General features: G+C 53.8%; 1 protein-coding gene and 1 pseudogene across 1 annotated transcript; both read left to right on the top strand.

Moving 5' to 3' along the window:
* The window catches only part of LOC122915501, a 76,385-nt pseudogene extending 76,108 nt beyond the window's left edge, over positions 1-277 (top strand).
* Positions 278-9,115: 8,838 nt separating this feature from the next.
* Positions 9,116-13,911, top strand: RPS7 (ribosomal protein S7). Its single transcript, XM_044262135.1, has 7 exons — positions 9,116-9,223; positions 9,444-9,530; positions 9,719-9,790; positions 9,983-10,126; positions 10,429-10,493; positions 13,061-13,211; positions 13,803-13,911. The coding sequence occupies exons 2-7, from the start codon at positions 9,456-9,458 to the stop codon at positions 13,878-13,880; spliced, it is 585 nt and encodes a 194-aa protein (XP_044118070.1). The 5' UTR covers positions 9,116-9,223; positions 9,444-9,455; the 3' UTR covers positions 13,881-13,911.
* The last annotated feature ends 5,670 nt before the right edge of the window (positions 13,912-19,581 follow it).

Here is a 19,581-nt window from a genome sequence, read left to right as displayed (position 1 = left end):
CACTGACAAGCCTCGGTGTTCCAACGACCCTGGTTTCCTCCGGGCGCTCAGTCGGGCGAACCTCACCCGACACCTGCCGTCCTCGGCCCAAGCCCGGGGAGGCACGGCTGAGTGGGGCGGGCTGAGTGCGGGCATCCGCACGGACGGGGACGCGCGGGGGACGGGGACGCGCAGGCGAGGGGTCAGCCGGCCCCGCAGGGCGGACTCGGACAAGGAGACTGCGGGCAGCGGGCGAAAGACGGCCTTGAAGGGCGGAGAGTTCGCTCACGTGCATTAGGCAGAGCGCGGAAAGAAGGGGCAGCAAAGGGCAGACGGGCCTTGCTGTGGTCAGGTGTGTGTCTGTGAACTCAAAGAACATCCATTTAAAAAATTTCCGCTTTCCTCATTTAAATTTAAATGGGCTGCAGTCCATTCCTCCTTTCTATTTTTACTGCACTTCTGGATAGCCTCTTAAAAAGTCGTCCTGCGGCACCTGGCTGGCTCACTTGGAAGAGCGTGGGCTTCTTGATCTCTGGGTTCTGAGTTCGAGCCCTATGTTGGGTGTAGAGCTTACTAAAAAAATAAATAACCTTAAAATATAATTTAAAAATTGTCCCTAAAAATCATTAATGGTTGATCATGATATATCTTCTCATGTAGCTGTGAAGCCCGGAGATGCCCCTGCGCTCAGGGTGACAGCAGCCCCTCTTTTTACTGCAGTTCCTTCTGCCTTCACTCGAGGCCGTGGAGCACCAGTGGCCTCTGGGTGACCTCAGGCTACACTTAGGACAATTTATTTCTAGACTTGCTTTCCTCAGAGACATCACAAGCTCATCCTTTCTGGGTGGCAACAAGTTCGGTTAGGGACGCAGATGGCACTGGAAGACCTGGTTCCAGGTTAAGAGGCTGACTGGAAGAAGATCCGGGCAGTGGGCGGAAAGCAAAAGTCTTCACTTTAAAACTCTGAGCTGGCATAGTCAGTCTGCTCTGAAATGTTGACAGAAGTACAGGTTATCGACACAGCTGTGCCCATCGTGTTCCCCTGGGGAGGAGGAGGCTGAACCCCTGGCAATGTGCTGCCCCTCCCACTGGTTGATCCTGGGGTCAGATGCACCTGGGACTTTCTTCTCCATGTAAAGTGGCTGGCTGTGGTCCTTGATCACAGAGCACTCCTCATCCTGCTAAAGTTCTAGGTTATATCTGAATATGTTAAGAAAATTACCCATGTGGCTTTCTATAATTCCAAAACTGTTTCTTCTGGTGTTTCATTAACCAATTGCTCATCTGAAAATCTTTCCGATCTTAAACTCTGGCTCCAAGTGGATGTGATTTACCCATCCTGGGCAAATGCTGGCCCATTCTCAAGAGGGCACTGAGCACCGACCCGGAAGTCAGTGAGACTCGACAGCATTCCAGATGAGTGAACTAGGTTTCACTGACACACACAATCATGGATAATTATTAGCAATATGATACTAACTGAATAAAGCAAGTCCCCACGTGGAGATAGGACATCCTTTGTATAAATGAAAACGTGTACTCCCTGAGTTACGCATGCATGCAGGAAGCCGTAAATCTAAAGGTAGAGAGGCGTGTCCTCCACATCAGACATTACCGACATTTGCAAAACGTAAATCACTGTTACTCTTCTCACTTTGGGGGCAGAGATATGGTTTGTTTGGTTTTTTAAAGATTTTATTTATTTATTTGACAGTGAGAGACAGAGATCACAAGTAGCAGAGAGGCAGAGAGAAGCAGGCTTCCAGCTGAGCAGAGTGCCCGATGTGGGGCTCGGTCCCAGGATCCTGGGATCATGACCAGAGCCGAAGGCAGACGCTTAACGGATTGAGCCACCCAGGCGCCCAGGATATGATTATTTTTAATAAAACATATTACTTATATTAACTTGAAGTGCGTTTACTGTTTTAATGAATAATTTAAAAATTTTCTCCATTTTATGTTCCACGTGGTAAATATCACTAGTCATAATGTTAAAGAAAAAATTCTCCAAGGTTTTCGATAACTTTTAGAAGTTCAAGAGCCTGAGGCCAACATCCTAGGAACTGTTGACCTAGAAAATAATTATAGATCAATATAGGAACACATGAAAAATAATATATTCAAACTCTGTGCTTGTAATTCCTGTTTATACTTTGCATGCAAATTGTATTTTTGAATAAAAATTTCTACCAGTCTATAACATGCTTCTGTAAAACACATTAGGATTTCCCAAAATGTGCAGTTTGGGATAGGTAAGTGTATGAAGCCATCCGTTGCTTTGGAAGAAACACTTTTGTTCATTAGCTACCTGCAGTGTGCAGACGCTGTGGAATCACTTTTTACCGTCAGAGCAGATGCTCGGGAAGCCAGCTCAATGTCCCAGGCACTATACCAAGTACTACTCTATGCGCACAGCCATATATGACGACCCTCACGGAGTTGTACTAACGTCATCTTGTTTTCCGATGAGAAAGCTGAGGTTTTGAGTGATCAAGTACCTTGCCCACAGCTGTGCAGACAGGCAGGGCTGCAGCCAGTACTCAGGCCCCAGCCCAGCACCCATCCTGGTAAACCTGTCACGGCTCTCACAGCGTGGCCCTCAGACCAGCCACGAAACCATCACCTGGAGCTTGGCAGCAATGGGAATTCTGGGTCCTGCCCCACAGCAGCAGGGCTGGAACTCCGCCAGCTCTGCAGGGGAGTAGGGGAAGCGAGGGGGGAGCTCAGCAGTGTGTGTTTGGGCAGCCCCCCGCCCCCGGGGTTGAGGACACCCCTCCCCTCGTAGCCGGCCGCACTGCTTCATTTCTGGCACTCTGTTTGCTTCCCGCCCCAGTCCTGGCAGACCTTAGGTTTATTTGACAGAGAAGGCAGGCTCAAGGAGCTTTTGATGACTTGCCCAAAGTCACCAACTTAATTCTGGTACTGGAACTTGGTCCGCAATCTTCTCGCTGTTAACTTGAAGCTGTGACCAGCATCAGTGAGGAATCCGGGGGCAGTAAGGTGAGAGCAGAAGCCAGCGAGCTCATTTTGCTGCCTTTCATCAAGGAAGAGAGGTGGAGCCCCAGAGCCAGGGTTCTCTCCGTGGGCCTGGCCACTCTGACAGCAGCCACCAGACTCCATCCCCTCTGAGCCACCCACGGGGCACGAGGATCACCTGCTGCATTCAGGATCTTACAGCTCACGCCCTGAGGTCCTGGGGTTAAGACAGTCAGCTCATCCAGAATCTGCATGAAGTGTGGTTTGCCACAAGGGTCAGTTCCTCATCTCAGTCCTCCCGAGAACTCGCAGTCACCCAGTCGGCTCCCGCAGGCATGCACTCCCCGACAAGGGCACGGCTCAGGGGCTCTGGTCTTGCGGCAGGCACGGCTGGGTGCAGCTCTAGGCGCCAAGTTCTCTTGCATTTGGACCATTTGTTGAAGCCAACAGGGGCAGCTCAGTGACTGTGAAGACAGAGAAGTTGTACTGGAACTTGCCTTACTTCACTGTGTCATTTCCTGTGATCACTTGTGTTCTAACTTAGTGAAATGGCTGCGACGGATTTTGGGGGCACCTGGCTGGCTCCGTGGGAGGAGCGTGTGACTCTTGATCTCAGGGTTGTGAGTTCCAGCCCCATGTGGGGTGTAGAGATGACAGAAATAAAAATGAAGAACAGATTTTAGTTTGTACATTAAATATTTTACTGAATTTCAATGATGCTTTGAAGATTGAAATTTACTCTTTTTAGGGATGCCTGGGTGGCTTAGTCGTTAAACATCTGCCCTCGGCTCAGGTCATGATTCCAGGGTCCTGGGATGGAGCCCCGCATGGGACTCCCTGCTCGGCGGGAAGCCTGCTTCTTCCTCTCCCCCCCCCCCCACCGTTTGTGTTCCCTTTCTCGCTGTCTGTCGATAAAATCTTTTTTAAAAAAGCAAAAACTAAACTTCTAAGGTTTAACAAATTATTCTTTTAGATGTTAATGATTGATTTTAGAAGAGTGAGTTAGGAAGATAATGATGACCACGGCATGGTGGTAACTGCAAATACCGTTGACTGGAGGACGGGAATCATAAGCCCCTCGGCATCACACATGTGGGGGACGCCCCTGCCCCCTGCTCGCCCCTAACACAGGCACCCAGGTTCCTACTGGTTGTGGGTGGTTCCCAGTCTCGGTCTGAACAGTTGCAGGAAATGCCCCCATGTGGCCCCAGGAACATGGTTACTGGGCAGAGGGCATTTCAACTGCAGTCTGTTCCAGAGACAAGGACTCCTGGTATCTCCCTAAAGATGACCTGTTACCAAGAACAATACCAGCAAAGTGTGGTAGCGGAGGACCAGCAGGTCTACAGGGCTGTCAGTCACCTTCCTCAACCTCCGCAGGCCCTTGGTAATGGGGGTGTGGTTACTGGTGTGCTAGCCCCGCGGAAGGGTTGTGGGACTTGTGGAGTGCACAGGATGAGCACACTGGAGTGCGTGAATCCTGTCCCCCAGACCCCTCCCGTTCTCCTCCAGCCCTGACCTGTGCAGCTCACACACACGGGACAGCAAATTCCAGCTCTACAGTTTACTACCTGGATACATTCGGTGAGTTGCCTCAAGTCTGTTCTCTCATCTGAAAACTGGAGACAATGACGCCGTGTGGGGGGCTGTGAACACTGCATGCAGCTTCTAATCTGGTCTGATACACTAGCGTGTTCCCAATGTCACATTCCTTCTTTCATCCTGTACATGTTTCATGAAGGCTCATGAGAATGATGTTGCTTTTGCTGAAATATGTTGAAGATGAACAGATTATCAGTTTATGATAAAAATCAAGTGAACTTCTCTGTATCTTAAATATTCGTATTTGAATGATTACCTCTCATCCACCTGATAGGTCACCCATGTCTACAGATCAGACACTGCTACATGGGAAGAGTGATTGAGACCTTCCAGAAGCCAGTGACCTTGCTTCATTCTAGGCGTGGGTTTTCACATTCGTCGCAGGCTTCCGACTTCACTTCCTTCCCATGCTCCCCACCCGCCACCGAGTAATGATTTTGAAAACCCTGGCAGTAAGTGGTTGGGAGAAATGAAATCTTTTGCTAAATTCAATCCATTAATTCTTGATCGGTCAGACAGGTCCATAAATTTGTTTTACTTGCAAGGACTCTGCGGTAACTCTTGTCACTTCATCAGTAACACGGGGAGCAGCCGTATGGAAAGGAGCAGCTTTGCAGTCTGGGTGCGCTCCTCTGTCTGACCTCTAGGCTTTCTGCCTCAGGGGCTGACATTACACATCCGCCCTATGGGGTCCCTTGACTTTACACAATGGAGAGCTAATATACAGAAAGGGGAACATATCTTTGGTGTTTAACTGCACCCCCACCCCTGCAATATTCTGTCCTGGACCAGAACCACCCGGGCAGTCTCTTGGTTCGTCTAGGATGAAACTATAGATTCCCTAATTCATTTCCTTCATGCTGAAAGGGATCTTTCTTGGTTCCCTGTTACTACTGCAATTCCTCTCGACATCCGGCCCCCTTGTTACTCACTGTGGTCCCTGGATCAGTCTCAAGGGCATAATCTGGAGGCAAGTTACAAGTGTAAAATATGGAGCCCTAGCCCAGAACTTCTGAATCGGAATCTGTATCTTCCAATGATTACCAGGTGATTCCTCTGCATGTTAAAACATTGATTTTTTAAAAATATTAATTTTGTGTTTTAGTGACAAATGAATGCATAGTTGGGGAATTCAGGACATGACATGTTTGATTTCAAGTAAGCATTTTTTTAAAATAGCTGAAGATTTATGGAATTGTGATGTAAAACACGAGACTCAAATTGCAATTACACTGTTATAATTACACATATTGGTGTCTTTTATGAAACAATTCTAGCAGGATTCAGACAATCTGAAAATAACGTAAACCTATGGGAAAATTTCTACTTGAAATGCTAGATATGATTTAAAGGTATAATATATAACATGTTTCCCAGGTATTTAAAAATTTGATTTTATATACTCTGATCATACTTTCTAACATCCCTAATTGGCTTTAGGAAGTTTCAACTGGATTAGCATTAAATACTTATGTTTACCCAAAGTCTTCTGAGAAATCTAAGTTCCAGTTCCACATTTATGACTTTCTTTCATGACCTTATTTGTTTGACAAACAGAGATCACAAGTAGGCAGAGAGGCAGGCAGAGAAGGTGGGGAAGCAGGTTCCCCACTTAGCAGAGCTCGATGTGGGGCTCGATCCCAGGACCCTAAGATCATGACCTGAGCCAAATGCAGAGGCTTAACCCACTGAGCCACCTAGGCACCCCAACATTTATGACTTTTTTGAGATTTGAGGGAGCAAGAACATACACATGCAAGTGTTGGGGGGGAGGGACAGAGGGAGAAGGAGAGAGGGTTGTGTAAGAGATGTAAAATTGCTGTTCTGTGACATGTGTTTTTTTTTTTTTATTCTCCTCCTGGAAAGAACTATAAGGTTATAGATACACAAGGAAGGGTAGTAATCAGTCACAGGAACTTTTTTAAATTTTTGTTTTATTTATTTGACAGACAGAGATCACAAGTAGGCAGAGAGGCAGGCAGAGAGAGGAGGAAGAAGCAGGCTCCCTGCTAAGCAGAGAGCCCAATGTGGGGCTTGATCCCAAGACCCTGGCATCAGGACCTGAGCTGAAGGCAGAGGCTTTAATCCACTGAGCCACCCAGGCGCCCCAGTCATAGGAACTTAAGAACACTTACTGAAGATCATCATACTAGGTATGAAGACCAAGGCGGCCTCAGGAGAACCTTCATGAGGTACCCTTGTGCCAAGATTCTGGTCTCTAATACCATTTTTCCAATAAAAGGAGCCAAGGCTTTTTGGAGAAAAGGTTAATCCCATGTCTGAGAATGGTATGAAACTAGCCTGGGTTACCGTGTGCTAGAAAAGCAAGATGTTCAGAGATGAAGAAGCTCATTTAAAAGGGGCTAATGTCCACAATACTAACAGGCTAGGAAGAAAACCCCATGTGATCCTATTGACTGGTGCATAAAAAAAAGCTGACATAATATCACTGGAGATAAACTCTCAGGAAAACAGGGATAGAGGGGATCTATTCTTCCCCAACCTGATAAAACACACCCACAGAGAAACCTAATGCTAACATCACACCTATGATGGACGATGCTTTCCCTACTTTGCTACAGTGTGGCAGGGATGAAGGCCGGGCATGCAGCAAGGACACCCACACGGTTCAGCAAGCATGCTCAGGAGGACTTGCCCAGGTGAGACCGTGAGATCGGAGGAGCAGCTCTACTTTTCTTTCTGTAACAAGTTTCAAGTTGACTCTTCATTTTGCAAGGAGACAGTAGCTTTCTTTTTCCCCCCCGCATTAAGAAAACCTATCTAACTTTACAAATACGATGAACATGGGGCACCCGGGTGGCTCCGTGGGCTAAGCATCTGTCTTCTACTCCGGTCATGAACCTGGGTCCTGGGATGGATCCGCACAGGGCCGTCTGCTCAGTGGGGAGTCTGCTTCTCCCTCTGCTTCTCACCCTGCTCAGGCTCTTTCAAATAAGTAAGTAAAATCCTTAAAAGAAAAGCTGATGAATGCAATAGGTCCTGTCACCTAGTGTAGTGTTCCCAGCATCTTCTCGTGCTTGGCCTGTAGGGGACACTGACTGCTGACTCTGAGACATGAGGAGACTGAACCTCAAGCAGATGAAATCTTGCGACCACAGGCGGAGAATCGGACACAAGGAGTTCCCCGTCTGGAAGGCTCTTCTCCCCGGTAAATAGTTCTTCCTTCGCTTCCAAAACCTTCCCCGACTTCTTAAAGCATGAATTCGCCTCGTCCCCTTCGATGTGGGAAACAAAGGCAAAATAAAAACTCAACTTCCTACTGCTCACGGCCCACCGACAAGCCCTTGAAACAGGGGGCGGGGCTTTCCTCTGGGAGCCTGGCTGCCTGGACACTTTGCTGAGGACACAGCTGGCCTGGCCCCCGGAATCCTGGGCAGGTTTAAACACACAGGACTTCCTTTGGAATTCCCCCCAATCCACATGCTGACAATCGCCCCCAAGCACACGGCTCCCTGATGCACGTCGGAAGGGCCTCATGACTCGGGTTCTATCAGACCCTAATAAATGACCCTTTCTCAACAGCAGCTGCCCCTGCAGGTCCGGAGACCTGCTCGCAAACGTCTGCGGGCCTGCGGCTACTCCACCCAACCCGGGCGTCCGTGACCGGCCGCTCCTGACCCCGGGGCAGCTCTCCGCCCTCAGGTCCTGTCCCTGTCCTTTAACAAATTCACCTTCTCGCACCCGATTGTGTCCTGGCCTCGGCCCCAGGCCCAGCGCTCCCAGCCCCTCGCCCAGCCGACTGCGGGGCGCCCCGCGCTTCGTCACTGCGCAGGCCGACCTGACCTCCCCGCGAGCAAGGACGCGGCCTCGCCGCGCGCGCCCCCCGCAGAGCTCGCAGAGCACGGACGTCACACACCGCCCGTGAAGCCCGGTTCGGGTCCTCTCGGGGGCACAGTCCACGTCCACGCGGGAGCGGGAAGCGGCAGCGCGGCACAGCGCCGGGCACCCTTCCGGTCAGCGCGCTCTGAGGGCAGCGGGGTCTCCGCGCCCTACCCCAAGCTCCCCGCGGGCCGGCCTGACGTCCGCCCATCCGCACAGACCCCCTCTGGCACTGGCCCCTGCGCTCGTCGGGGACACCCCAGCCGGCGCCGTGGGGGACAGCGGACGCCCGGCACCTGCCCGCGGGCCCGAACGACGGCCGACGGTTTACGGCCTGAAAAGCACGTCCAGTCGTAAAGCACCTCGCCTCCGAGGCGCCCTGACAGACGTCAAGCCAACGGGCTCTCCACGGGCACAGATGGACTCCGAGTCTCTGGTTCCTTCCATGGCTTCAGCGGGGAAATGAGTCCTCGAGTTAACTGAGTGTTTTTTAAACGTCGTCTTCGGGACGGAGTTGTTTTTCGCGGGTCCCCGACTCCGCTCAGACGCCGGCCCCGCCCGGCCGCCCGACGCCCGTCCGGAACTTGCGCCGCTGCCGGGCCACGCCAGCCAACCACAGCCGACAGGAAACGCGGCGGGCGGAGGAGCGTTACCAACGCACCGGTCCCCCGGAGCCTCTTCCTGGGACTGTCTAGGCTTCGACCGCTTTTCACTCGTCCTTCCGGTTTCTCTACTCGCACTGTTCCCGCCTCTTCCCTTTCGCCGTCGGGATTTGAGGAGCTCTCGCGAGACTCAGGCCTCTTTCTAGGCCGGCGTCCCCACCAAGGTAGGTTGGCGGTCTTCTCGCTGTTGACTTTTCGTCCAACTCTGAGGAGAACGCGTGTCGGAGTTTGGCCTCCATGGCTGGGTCCTGCTCGCCCGGCGGGGATACGGCCGATTATCCGGGCTGTGTCCCCCGATGGCTTCTGCGGGGTGGCGCGGGGCCCGGCTGAGGGCCGGCGGGGGCCGGCGGGGGCCTCCTCAGCGGGGACGCTGTGTGCTTGCAGGAGAAGAAGGCCATGTTCAGTTCGAGCGCGAAGATCGTGAAGCCCAACGGCGAGAAGCCGGACGAGTTCGAGTCCGGCATCTCCCAGGTGAGGGGGCAGGGCCGGCGTCCGGGCGGCGTGTCCCCGTCCCCACCCGCCAGCAGCGGGACCCGCGGGGAGCTGGGCACGCGGGTCCCGGGGGAGCCCGCGAGGGGCGGCGGGGCGGCGGGGCGGCGTGCGCGCGTGTCCCCCGCCGGCCGAGCGGGCGCTGAGGCGGCTCCGCTGCTCCCCCGCAGGCGCTGCTGGAGCTGGAGATGAACTCCGACCTCAAGGCGCAGCTCCGGGAGCTCAACATCACGGCCGCCAAGGTGAGGCCCGCCCGGGAGGAGCTGCTCGCGCGGGGCCCGGGCTGTGAGAGGAGGGGCCGGGGGGCCGGGCCGCTGCGGGTCCGTGCTGCCCCCGGTGCCCGCGCGGCCGTGCGGTGGCGCACGTGTAGGCCTCGCGGGACGGAGGCGGCGTGGCCGGGGCGGGCGGTGACGTGCGCCGCTGTCCTCCCTCAGGAGATCGAGGTCGGCGGCGGCCGGAAGGCGATCATCATCTTCGTCCCCGTCCCTCAGCTGAAGTCGTTCCAGAAGATCCAAGTGCGGCTGGTCCGCGAGCTGGAGAAGAAGTTCAGCGGGAAGCACGTCGTCTTCATCGCTCAGGTGTCGCGTCGCGGGCGGGCCGGGGCGGGGGGCGGCGGCGGAGCCGGCCTCGCGCGCTCCGGTCTGTGGGCCGGACGGGCCGGACTGCGGGGGCCTGGCCGCGGGCGGTGGGCCTGGGCCGCGCAGGACGCGCAGAGAAACCCGGAAGCACCTCCCGGCTCTCGGGGGCGGTGGACCTTCGCAGACCCGGGGTTCGTCCTGAAACTCTGTCTTCTGAGTTCGGTTTTAAGGCTGCTGGACGGCTCTGAGTGTTCTCTCCGCTAAAGGTTTTTCTCTTTTCCGCGGTGACTTTTCCCTTCCAGAGGAGAATTCTGCCTAAGCCAACTCGGAAAAGCCGCACAAAAAACAAGCAGAAGCGCCCCAGGAGGTGAGTGTTTTGTGGCTTCGAGAAGTGCCCCGCAGCGCCCGGCGCTCAGGTCTCCGCCTGCGGGTGGTGAGTTCAGGCCCTGGGCTGGGCCCCTCGCTAGGCTGTGGGGCTCCATGCTGGGCGTGGAGCCGGAGTAAAAGAAAATCCTGGCTGGCGTGGGGTATTTCTGGAGCGAGCCTGGCGGTGGGTTTCTGAAATGGAACAGTCGTAGTGGAGGAAAACCTTTCACGGGGGAATTTTCACTGAGGGACGTTTTCTCTGTAGTTACGTAGGTTCTAAAATCCCAGAGGCGGGAATCGCGCGTACTTACAAGGCAGGAAACACAAGGTAGCCGCTGTCTCCAGAGACGAGACTCGTGTGCGGGCGCAGCTGCGGGCCCTGCGGGGCGGTTCATGCAGCGCCGAGGCACCCAGCGCTCCGGGCGTCCTGCAGCTGCGCTGGGAGGCGTGTTTGCTTGGTTTCTGCCGTGAGTTAAGGCTGAGGAATGAGGTGGATTTTCCAGGTTGAAAGGGCTCCTGTGAGTGTAGACACCGTGTCCTTTAAGCTCGACTGACTGACAGGTCATTTGGCATAAACTCAGGTGCTGAGTGTCGTTGGCTTCCTGAGCTGGGCCTTGTGGTGTTTCACGGACGCGTGGTTTCGCAGACGGGTCCCTGATCCCTGCGGGGCCTGCCCGGTGGGCCAGCCTGGGAGGACCTGGACTGGCGTCGCTCTTGCCAGATGGGCAGCGGTCTCAGCGGGTCTGCGCTTGGTAGGACTTCTCCCACATGGAGGAGGGAAAGGGACGCAGGGCCTGGGGAGGTGCTGTTTCAGCGACTGCTGCTAGTGCCGGGATTTCTGACACCCAGTCTGGCTTGCAACCCGCTGGGAGGTCGTGATGGGGCTCCTGCGGGCAGATGTCGCCGTGAGAAGGGTGGTGGGGAGCCTGGAAGGACGGGAGCGGAGTTCTGGAACTTGAGTCGTCCGGTGCAGTACTTGAACCTGCTTTGTGGGCAGTTGGAGTCCCTAAGAATTGAGGGATTTTTTGGTATTCTGGATAGTTTGTGAGGAGACCATTAAGAACATCTAGTCTGTTAGAGGCCAAGTTCCTGCTTCGAATATGAACACAGACCCTTGCTTTGGCTCCAGCGGAGTGGCCCGTCCACAGCCTCTCATCCCAAACTTGTGTTTTCCGCATGTGCTCAGGGGACGGCTTGCCTGGGTTCCTGGTGGCCTACTCTGCACATCGGGGCTTCTGTCGAAGCTCTAGGCGGCAGGCACGGCGGTTCTGCCGCTTCTCACTGCCTGCAGGCCTCTTCTCCGTCCTCAGCCCTTCACGACTCCTGCACGGACAGGTCCTGACACTGACCTGTTTTGGTTTCTAGTCTCAGCAGGGTTTCCGCCACCTTTCCTCCGCGGCCTTCAGCTCTGCGGCTGGTGATGATTAGTGGTGTGGCCTTGACTTCCCCCTCGTTAAAGCTGGTGTTGGGATCTAAGAGGAGGTGCTCAGGCTGGCTTTGATGGCGTGTGGATTTGTTGTAAAGGAGACAGTTGACAAATTTCTGTATTTGTGCGCCTTCCTAGTAATTCACGGTAGCAGTGATCATTCGGGTCCTCTGTGTCATTTGCTTTCTGGAAGGTGATGGAGGCTTTGGGAAGTGGATTTCCTTGAGCTTGTGGAGCAGTAAGACCTTTGCAGTAAGATCTTTGAGAGCCCCCACAAAATGTGGGAGCTGCCGGATCTGAAATGCAAACGCGTGGGGTGCAGCGTCTCTCTGCTGCGCGTGAGACGTTCTGGATGAGTTCTTACTGCAGGGTAGGTCTAGAAGCACTGGAAAGAACCACCTCTTCATGCTCTCATTCTTGGCGTCTTGGTGGACACGACAGATACCCCCAAAGCTTGGAATTGGTCGAATCTTGCTGTTGGCATGCAGGCAGATGGGTTTTGAACTCGAAGTGCCTCCAGGAGAGGAGTGAGGTCACTGCGGCAGTTTATGTGATGGGGTGAAGATGGGGTTCCAGGTGGGGCCGCCATCACAGAGCGGGTAACGGAGCAGTGCGTCCCTTGCCCTAGAGAACAAGGAGGAGCCTTGGAGGTGTTTTGGAGGCCATGGAGAGCTCTCGAAGGGTCTTTCCTAGTAATGTGGTGTAACCGTAGGTTTTTTAGATGAACTTGGCAGCCTTGGAGGGGGTGGTTTTGGAAATGAGCAAGACGTAAAGAAGCTTCTGCAGCATTTTAGTTGAGAAATCATGAGTGGAGAGAAACCCAAAGAGCCCCTGAAAGGGGAAGCCCTCGTGAGCCTCCGTTCCCTGGAGACAGTCACCTGGGACTTGGTGTGAGTGTCGCCTGTACGGTTTTGTGGTTAACATATCCTGCGCTTCCAGAACAAATCAGTATGGGGTTTGTTACCCTGTCTGGTGTGGCAGCGGCTCTCGTGTGATCCGTTAAGTGTATGCGTCCTGTTTGAAAAGTGGTGTTAATTTGGTTTCAGAAATCTGGGGTTTGCTGTTGACGTTTGGACTTTGGAGGGGCTCCCCGGAGGGCAGGTCTTCCTGAGCGTCTTACTTTTGTGACTGTGTTCTTTCAGCCGCACTCTGACAGCTGTGCATGACGCGATCCTGGAGGACTTGGTGTTCCCAAGCGAGATTGTGGGCAAGAGAATCCGTGTGAAACTGGACGGCAGCCGGCTCATCAAGGTCCATTTGGACAAAGCGCAACAGAACAATGTGGAGCACAAGGTAAGGGGTGGCAGTGTTGCCGGAGGCTGTGCGCGGGTTGGGGGAGGCAGCAGGACCCGACTCCACGTGCCGCCAGGGCCAGTAAGAGTGACCTCAGCCCGCCCTCTCCCATCCGAACCTCTGCTTGCTTCCCTGCAGATTGTACGTCGGGTTTTATAGTGGGGATTGTTTTGAAAATTGGAATTCTCTGCCTTTTAAATTAATAGGAAAATTAGAGGTAAAGGAATTCCTTTTAGTAAGTTGTTACATCCTTTGGGGGTGGGATCTTGGTAGTGTTAGAATCTGAGAGGACTGTCCCCTCACGTCGTTCCTGGTGAAGTGTTGCTAATGTGGACAACCCCTGGGCCCATCATGGACTCTTGTCTGCATGGCCCAGAGGAGCGCTGCGCTCCGGCTCCGGGATGTGACTAGAGCCCTGTCCCGTAGCACTGGGGGTGAGCCCGTCCCCAGGCTTGTATATTCCTTGTCTCGTCAGTCCCTGGTTGCTGAGCGGAGGAACCATACAGGGTACAGCCTCACAAAACCATCAGGCTTCAAGCAGGATGTGTATGTGTAAAAGTTTCGTGATGAATTTTTTTTCTTTCCTTGTAGGTTGAAACTTTTTCTGGTGTCTATAAGAAGCTCACAGGCAAGGATGTTAACTTTGAGTTCCCCGAGTTTCAGTTGTGAGCAAAAATGATTAAATAAAACTTTGACAGTATTCGGTTTGAGGCGTGATTTTCAAAAGTTCAGAGATGTCGTCGTATAGCAATCTACATAGCCAGCAGCTCCCTGCATAGGCTGGAAGATTTTGAACAGAGGGGGTGCCTGTGGGATATACCAGGCAGTCTGATGCATGGGAGAGATATACTTGTATCCAGGGAGGTTGTAATGGGTACAGTCCTAGGACATTGGCCCAGGTGGCTGAGTATTGGCACTTGGACAAGTTCAACCGAAGGATCACACAGGTACCAGGGTTGTGAACGATCCGATAACATAGCCAGCCTCCTAGTCCCTGTGCCGCGCTCTAGGAGAATCGAATGCCGGGTCTCCTGGGAAGCCTGCCTGCCTAGAAGTCCGGGGTTCAGAAGCACCTGAAATCGGGCCAGGAACGGTTCCTTGGAAACGGCGTGATAGAGCAAAATGGGGTAAAGTGGTGTTCTCCCTGAATTTTTTATTGTGGTAAAAGACATACAGAATTTACCATTTTATCCTTTTTTAAGTGTCTGGATCAGTGGCGGTGAGTGCTTACGTTGCTGTGACACAGACCTGCAGTTTGCCAGGTGGTGTTGGGACCGAGGCTTCCTGACGGCAGCCTCTTCCCCTCTTTCAGATTCCCGGAGTTCACACATTCACTTCCGGTCTCGTGGATGCGCAAGACCCGTCAGGCGTAGGTGGGATGAGACATTGGGGTCTCCGTGTAGCCGCACGGCTGCTGAACGGAAGCATAGCCGGTGCTGCGCTTGCGTTTGCGTCTTTCCTAAAGGGTCCTCGGAGAAGACTGTCCATGTACGCGAGTCTGACGGACGTCTGATGTGCTCTGTTCCCCTCACCCAGCTCGAGCCGGTGCCGTTTTTCCTCAGTCTTGCTGAGTCTGCTCCCATGCCCGCCCTTTGTTGGAGATTCTTGAAGCAAGTTCTAGACGTTTTATTACTTAGGAATCTTTTAGTGGTGACAGTTACTAAAATTCAGTATCAAATGAAGAACCACATTTTTAAAAAGTATTTTTTATGTTCAGTTTGCTTGCATATAGTACGTTACTCGTTTTTGATGCAGTTTCGGTGATTCATTAGCTGTGTACGACACAGCACATGCTCTCAATACCCATCACCCGGTTACTCCATCCCCCTGTGCCCCTGCCCTCCGTAACCCTCAGTCTGTCTCCCGCAGTCGGAGTCTCTCATGGCTTGTCTCTCTGATTTCTTCCCATCCAGTGTTCCCTTCCTCCCCCGGGTGGTCCTCTGTGCTATTCCTTCTGCTCCACACCCGAGTGAGACCGCAGGGAAATTGTCTTCGACTAACTTACTTCACTCGGCATCGTCTGCTCCAGTTCCATCCACGCCCGGGCAGATGGCGGGCGTTCTTTCTGACGGGTCCGTGGTGCTCCGTTGTGCAGATGGAGCGCGTCTTATCCATGCGTCTGTTGAAGGGCAGCTCAGCTCCTTCCGGTGTGACTGGTGGACGTGGCTGCTGCGAGCATTGGGGAGCATGTGCCCCTTTCACTACAGTTCTCTTTGGGGTAAATACCCAGTGCATTTGTTGGGTAGGGTAGCCCTGCTTTTAACTCCTTAGGAACCTCCGTACTCTTCCCAGAGTGGCTGCACCGGCTTGTATTCCCACCAGCAGCATAAGAGGGTTCCTGTTTCTTCACATCGTTGCCAACACTTGTTTCCGGTCTTTTTTAAATTTTTGCCGTTCTAACTGGTGTGACGTATCACTGTAGTTCCGATTTTTATTTCCCTGATGCGGAGTGATGTTGAACGTTTTTTCATCTGTGTGTTGGCCATTTGTGTGTTTTTGAAGTGTCTTCATGTCTTTTGCCCATCAAAGAACGAATTTTTCAAGTTGCTAAATCATGACATTAAACCAAGTTTAAAAAAAATTAATCATAAAGCTTTCCCTAGAATTAATATTTATTTGTGTCCATCTAAAACTTTGGTTTTTATGACCACATGCATGCTTTTTTAGGACTCGTGTGCTTTCTATAATGTGTTAATGACCACATGATACTGGAGATGACCTCAAAACTACTCTGGGGTGTACAACGAAATAGTTTGGGCACTAAGGTGCTAAACATTGTCACTACAGTTTTCCTCGGTAAACTTGCTGTTGAAAGAAGTAACACAGTAGACTTGAACAACACGGGCCAGGGGTCCTGACTCCAATGTCGTTGAAAATCCCCTCCCTCCAGGACTCAACTGTTCCCTTTGTGTTGACTGGAAGCCTCAGGAAAACGGGTAGCACATTTGGGCTGGCTCTGTCAGTGGAGGATGTGATTGGATCTCAGGGTTGTAAGTCTGAGCTTCGTGTTGAGCGTAAACACCACTTAAAAATCATCCCTAAAAAAGAAAACACATTCACAGTGTCCCACTGTATTCATCAAAAACAAAATCCACATAGAAGTAGACCCTCTGAGGGCCAGCTGCATAGGCTATTCTTGAAGGGCTCGATCTTAAAGGTGCAAGGGTGGGTATGTGTCATCAACAGGAAGTGACTGTCCAGATCTTCCTTCTCCCTCCTAGTTGGTATCCGGTCCCGTCTTTCCTCCCCGACTGACAAAGGTGCACGGAGCTGCAAAGCTCCTAAGTAGTGGAACATTTTTCAGCTTTTTTGAGGCGCTGAGATGCCTAATTTTAGATCTCTACTATTAATACTTGATATTTCTGAACATGTGTGACCATACAGTAAAAGCACAGGTCGCGGCAGCAGGGACCCTCCGGTTCCCAGAGATGGTTCTGGCTGCAGAGATCCCGGTTACTGTTTGAGACGCTGCTGATGCCCGCGGCTCTGGGTGAGGGTAAGAAGCTCAGTCTGAAGCCTCTTTGGCCGTTCATTTTCACTCTGAATGCTACCCAGACACAGTCAAGTTCGTGCTCGGTAGGAATGTCTTGGAGGCTTCAGTTTCATGTAGCACCTCCCCGGCTGCGGCTGACGCCGTCTCCGCGCCGCACTGAAAGGGGACGAGGCGGCGCTCGTCTTCGGTCAGGAGCCGACGGCCGTGCACGCCCCACGCAGTTGCTGTTCTGCTCCTGTTACTTGTAACTGTCCGTCGGGCAGTTTGCAAGCCCGGAGCAGCCCAGACGGCCAGCGCTGACCCCGGTCATGTAGTCCACTGCCGTTCGGGTCTGCACCCACGCGCGTATGGTCACCGCGGGGCTGGGGCTGCCGCCTTCCCTGAGCTGCCTTGTTTCTGTGACTTCAGATCTCATTCTAGAACGAGGACCGGCCGGGACTAGCAAGGTCTCCTAGTTCTTCCAGTTCGAAGGGTCACAGCTCTGAGTCCTGGAGCCATCACTGCAGACTACCTCTCAGCGCCGGTCAGGGAGGTGCGTGTGCTTAACAGTGCCTGGCATGGAGTCTTCTCACCTTGATGTTGTAAGAATGTAGGAGCTTTCTTGGGTTCCTGGGGGCTCAGTCAGCTGGACGTCCGGCTCTTGGTTTTGGTTCATAATCTCATGTGGGGATCGAGTCCCACATTGGCCTCCGCACTCCGTGGGGACCTGCTTCAGACTCTTCCCCTGCCCCTTCCTCCACTTGAACTGTCTCATGCTCTTTCTCTCTTTTTTCTTTTTAGAAAGAAAGATTTTATTTATTTAACAGCACAAACGGGGAGCAGGAGAGGGAGAAGCAGGCTCCCCACCGAGCAGGGAGCCCCATGTGGGACTCAATTCCAGGCCCCTGGGACCATGACCCAAGTGGGAAGAAGATGGTTAAACACCTGAGCCACCCAGGTGCCCCATAAATAAATAAATCTTAAAAAAGAAGAAGAAGAAAAAGAATATATGAGGTTTCTTGTCCTTGAAAACCAAATGGGTCGTATTACTTCCAAAGGGAGGATCAAGAATCGGGAAATCAATCTCCTGATGAGCAGAGTGTTAGGGCCCGAGAACCATCCCAGAGACACAGGGAAACCAGATGACAGAGCCGGGTCTGTCGCGCTCCGACCTGTGAGAGGAACAGAGGAGGAAAGTCGACATTTTATTCTCTTTTATCAATTGGTTGCTTTTTCCATTTCGTTCCGTGTGGCTTTCCTGAAGTCTTCTAATGTCCCCGGGCCTCCGTGCCCTCTTGGTAACATGAGGGGGTTGTGTAAGGATAAACTCTTAAAATCCCTGCCCACTTAAGGGACACGGTCTGGGACGTGGTGTCCGAGCCAGGGTTGGGGGGCGGACTGGGAGGTGGTGTCCAAGCCAGGACTGGTCTGGGAGGTGGTGTCCGAGCAGGGGGCCCACGTCAAGCACCTCTTGGGGGAGCACAGAGAGGGCATTGCTGTGTGAGTTTCTGACTGGCGTATTTCAGACAAGACGTGACTTTGGACAAAGGCCTTGAGCCGAGACAACCGGCACGTAGTTAGTGGTCGGTGTATGTTGATGACTTCGCGGTAATCCGGATCATCGACTTCACAGCTAGCCCGCCCGTCACCCTCGGACCCAGCCATGGTTGAATGGCGTGCCAGTGCCCGGTGAGGACGGCGGTACGGCTCGGGTCCCCTTAGGCTGTGAAGCCGGCTCCGTGCCGGGAAACAAGGCGGCCTTGACTTCGTCACTGAGCGGTGCGCCTAGGGCTTGCTTTCCTCCGGCTCACGGAAGCCATTCCTTTGACTTCTGCTTCCCGGGAGCAAGGTGTGCAGGAGCGGCTTGGGAGGGGCACAAACACACGGAAGGCCGCAGCCCAGGAGTCCCCGGTGGAGTGACCAGTTGGGACAGCCGCCTCTGCTGTTCACCTTCACGCTGCTTCCCCGGCGCAGGAGGCAGCCTCATGGGGCCGCTCACCTCGGGCCGTTGCCGGGCCTGACCATGGGGTCACATGCTGGCTCCTTGCGGCTCCCACGTGGCTGCCGTGAAGACGGGCGCCGTGGCGAGCAGGTCTTTCCCTCATTTGGTCCGGGGCTGGTTTGTTGGCTTTCGGTCCCTGTGCTGGAGCAAGAGTGTGCGGTCTTGTGGGGCGACCGAGGAGAGGAGGCAGGGAGCGAGAAGGTCAGGACAGCGCCTCGTGACTCGTGGGTGTCCCGCGCGTGGGGCCCTGCGGCGGGCCACCTACTCTGTCAGCCCCAGGCCTCACAGCACCCTGTGCGGGAGGCAGCGGTTGGCAGAGTGGTCCCTGGTCCAGCAGCCCCAGCATCGCCCATCGCGCGGGAACTCGGTAGAGTCGGGGGTGCCCGGTCCCCTACCCAATGCCGGCTCAGAAAGTCTGGGGCGGCGGCCCAGCGGCCGGTGCTTTCAGAGGTCTGGGCAGTTCTTGGTGACGCTCACATTTGAGACCCGGTGATCTCGGGCGCCGGAATGACCTTGGACGGCACGATGTCGTCCGATGAATGGCATTCACATCCGTCTTGCTGGCGAGCCACACGGTGACGCCAAGGCCGCATCTCCCGGCCACGCGGTGGGCTCCAGCTCCGATGAGCGCGGCTGCGGTGCCGGCCCCCGACCGTCCGGAGACGACGTCCACAAGGGCCGGGTGTGGGCCCCGTGCTGCTCTGCACGTTCAGGAGCTCTGGAGAAGCGGAGCCGTCGGGCGGGGGCAGGGGGGCCCAGGTTAATGTCCTAAAGGACGAAGTATCCGGAGCGGTGGAGGCCTGGCTGGGTGACCTTCAGGAGAGTTCCCACCCAGAGGCAAGGGGGTCGGTCTGGCTGGCTGTGCAGATTTCTCCGTTATCTCTGGGAATGTAAAC

Source organism: Neovison vison, chromosome 8 (genome assembly GCF_020171115.1).
Source record: "Neovison vison isolate M4711 chromosome 8, ASM_NN_V1, whole genome shotgun sequence".
NCBI classification, from domain to species: Eukaryota; Metazoa; Chordata; class Mammalia; order Carnivora; family Mustelidae; genus Neogale; species Neogale vison.
The sequence above is the reverse complement of the archived record's forward strand: the minus strand, read 5'-3'. Positions and strand labels throughout refer to the sequence as shown.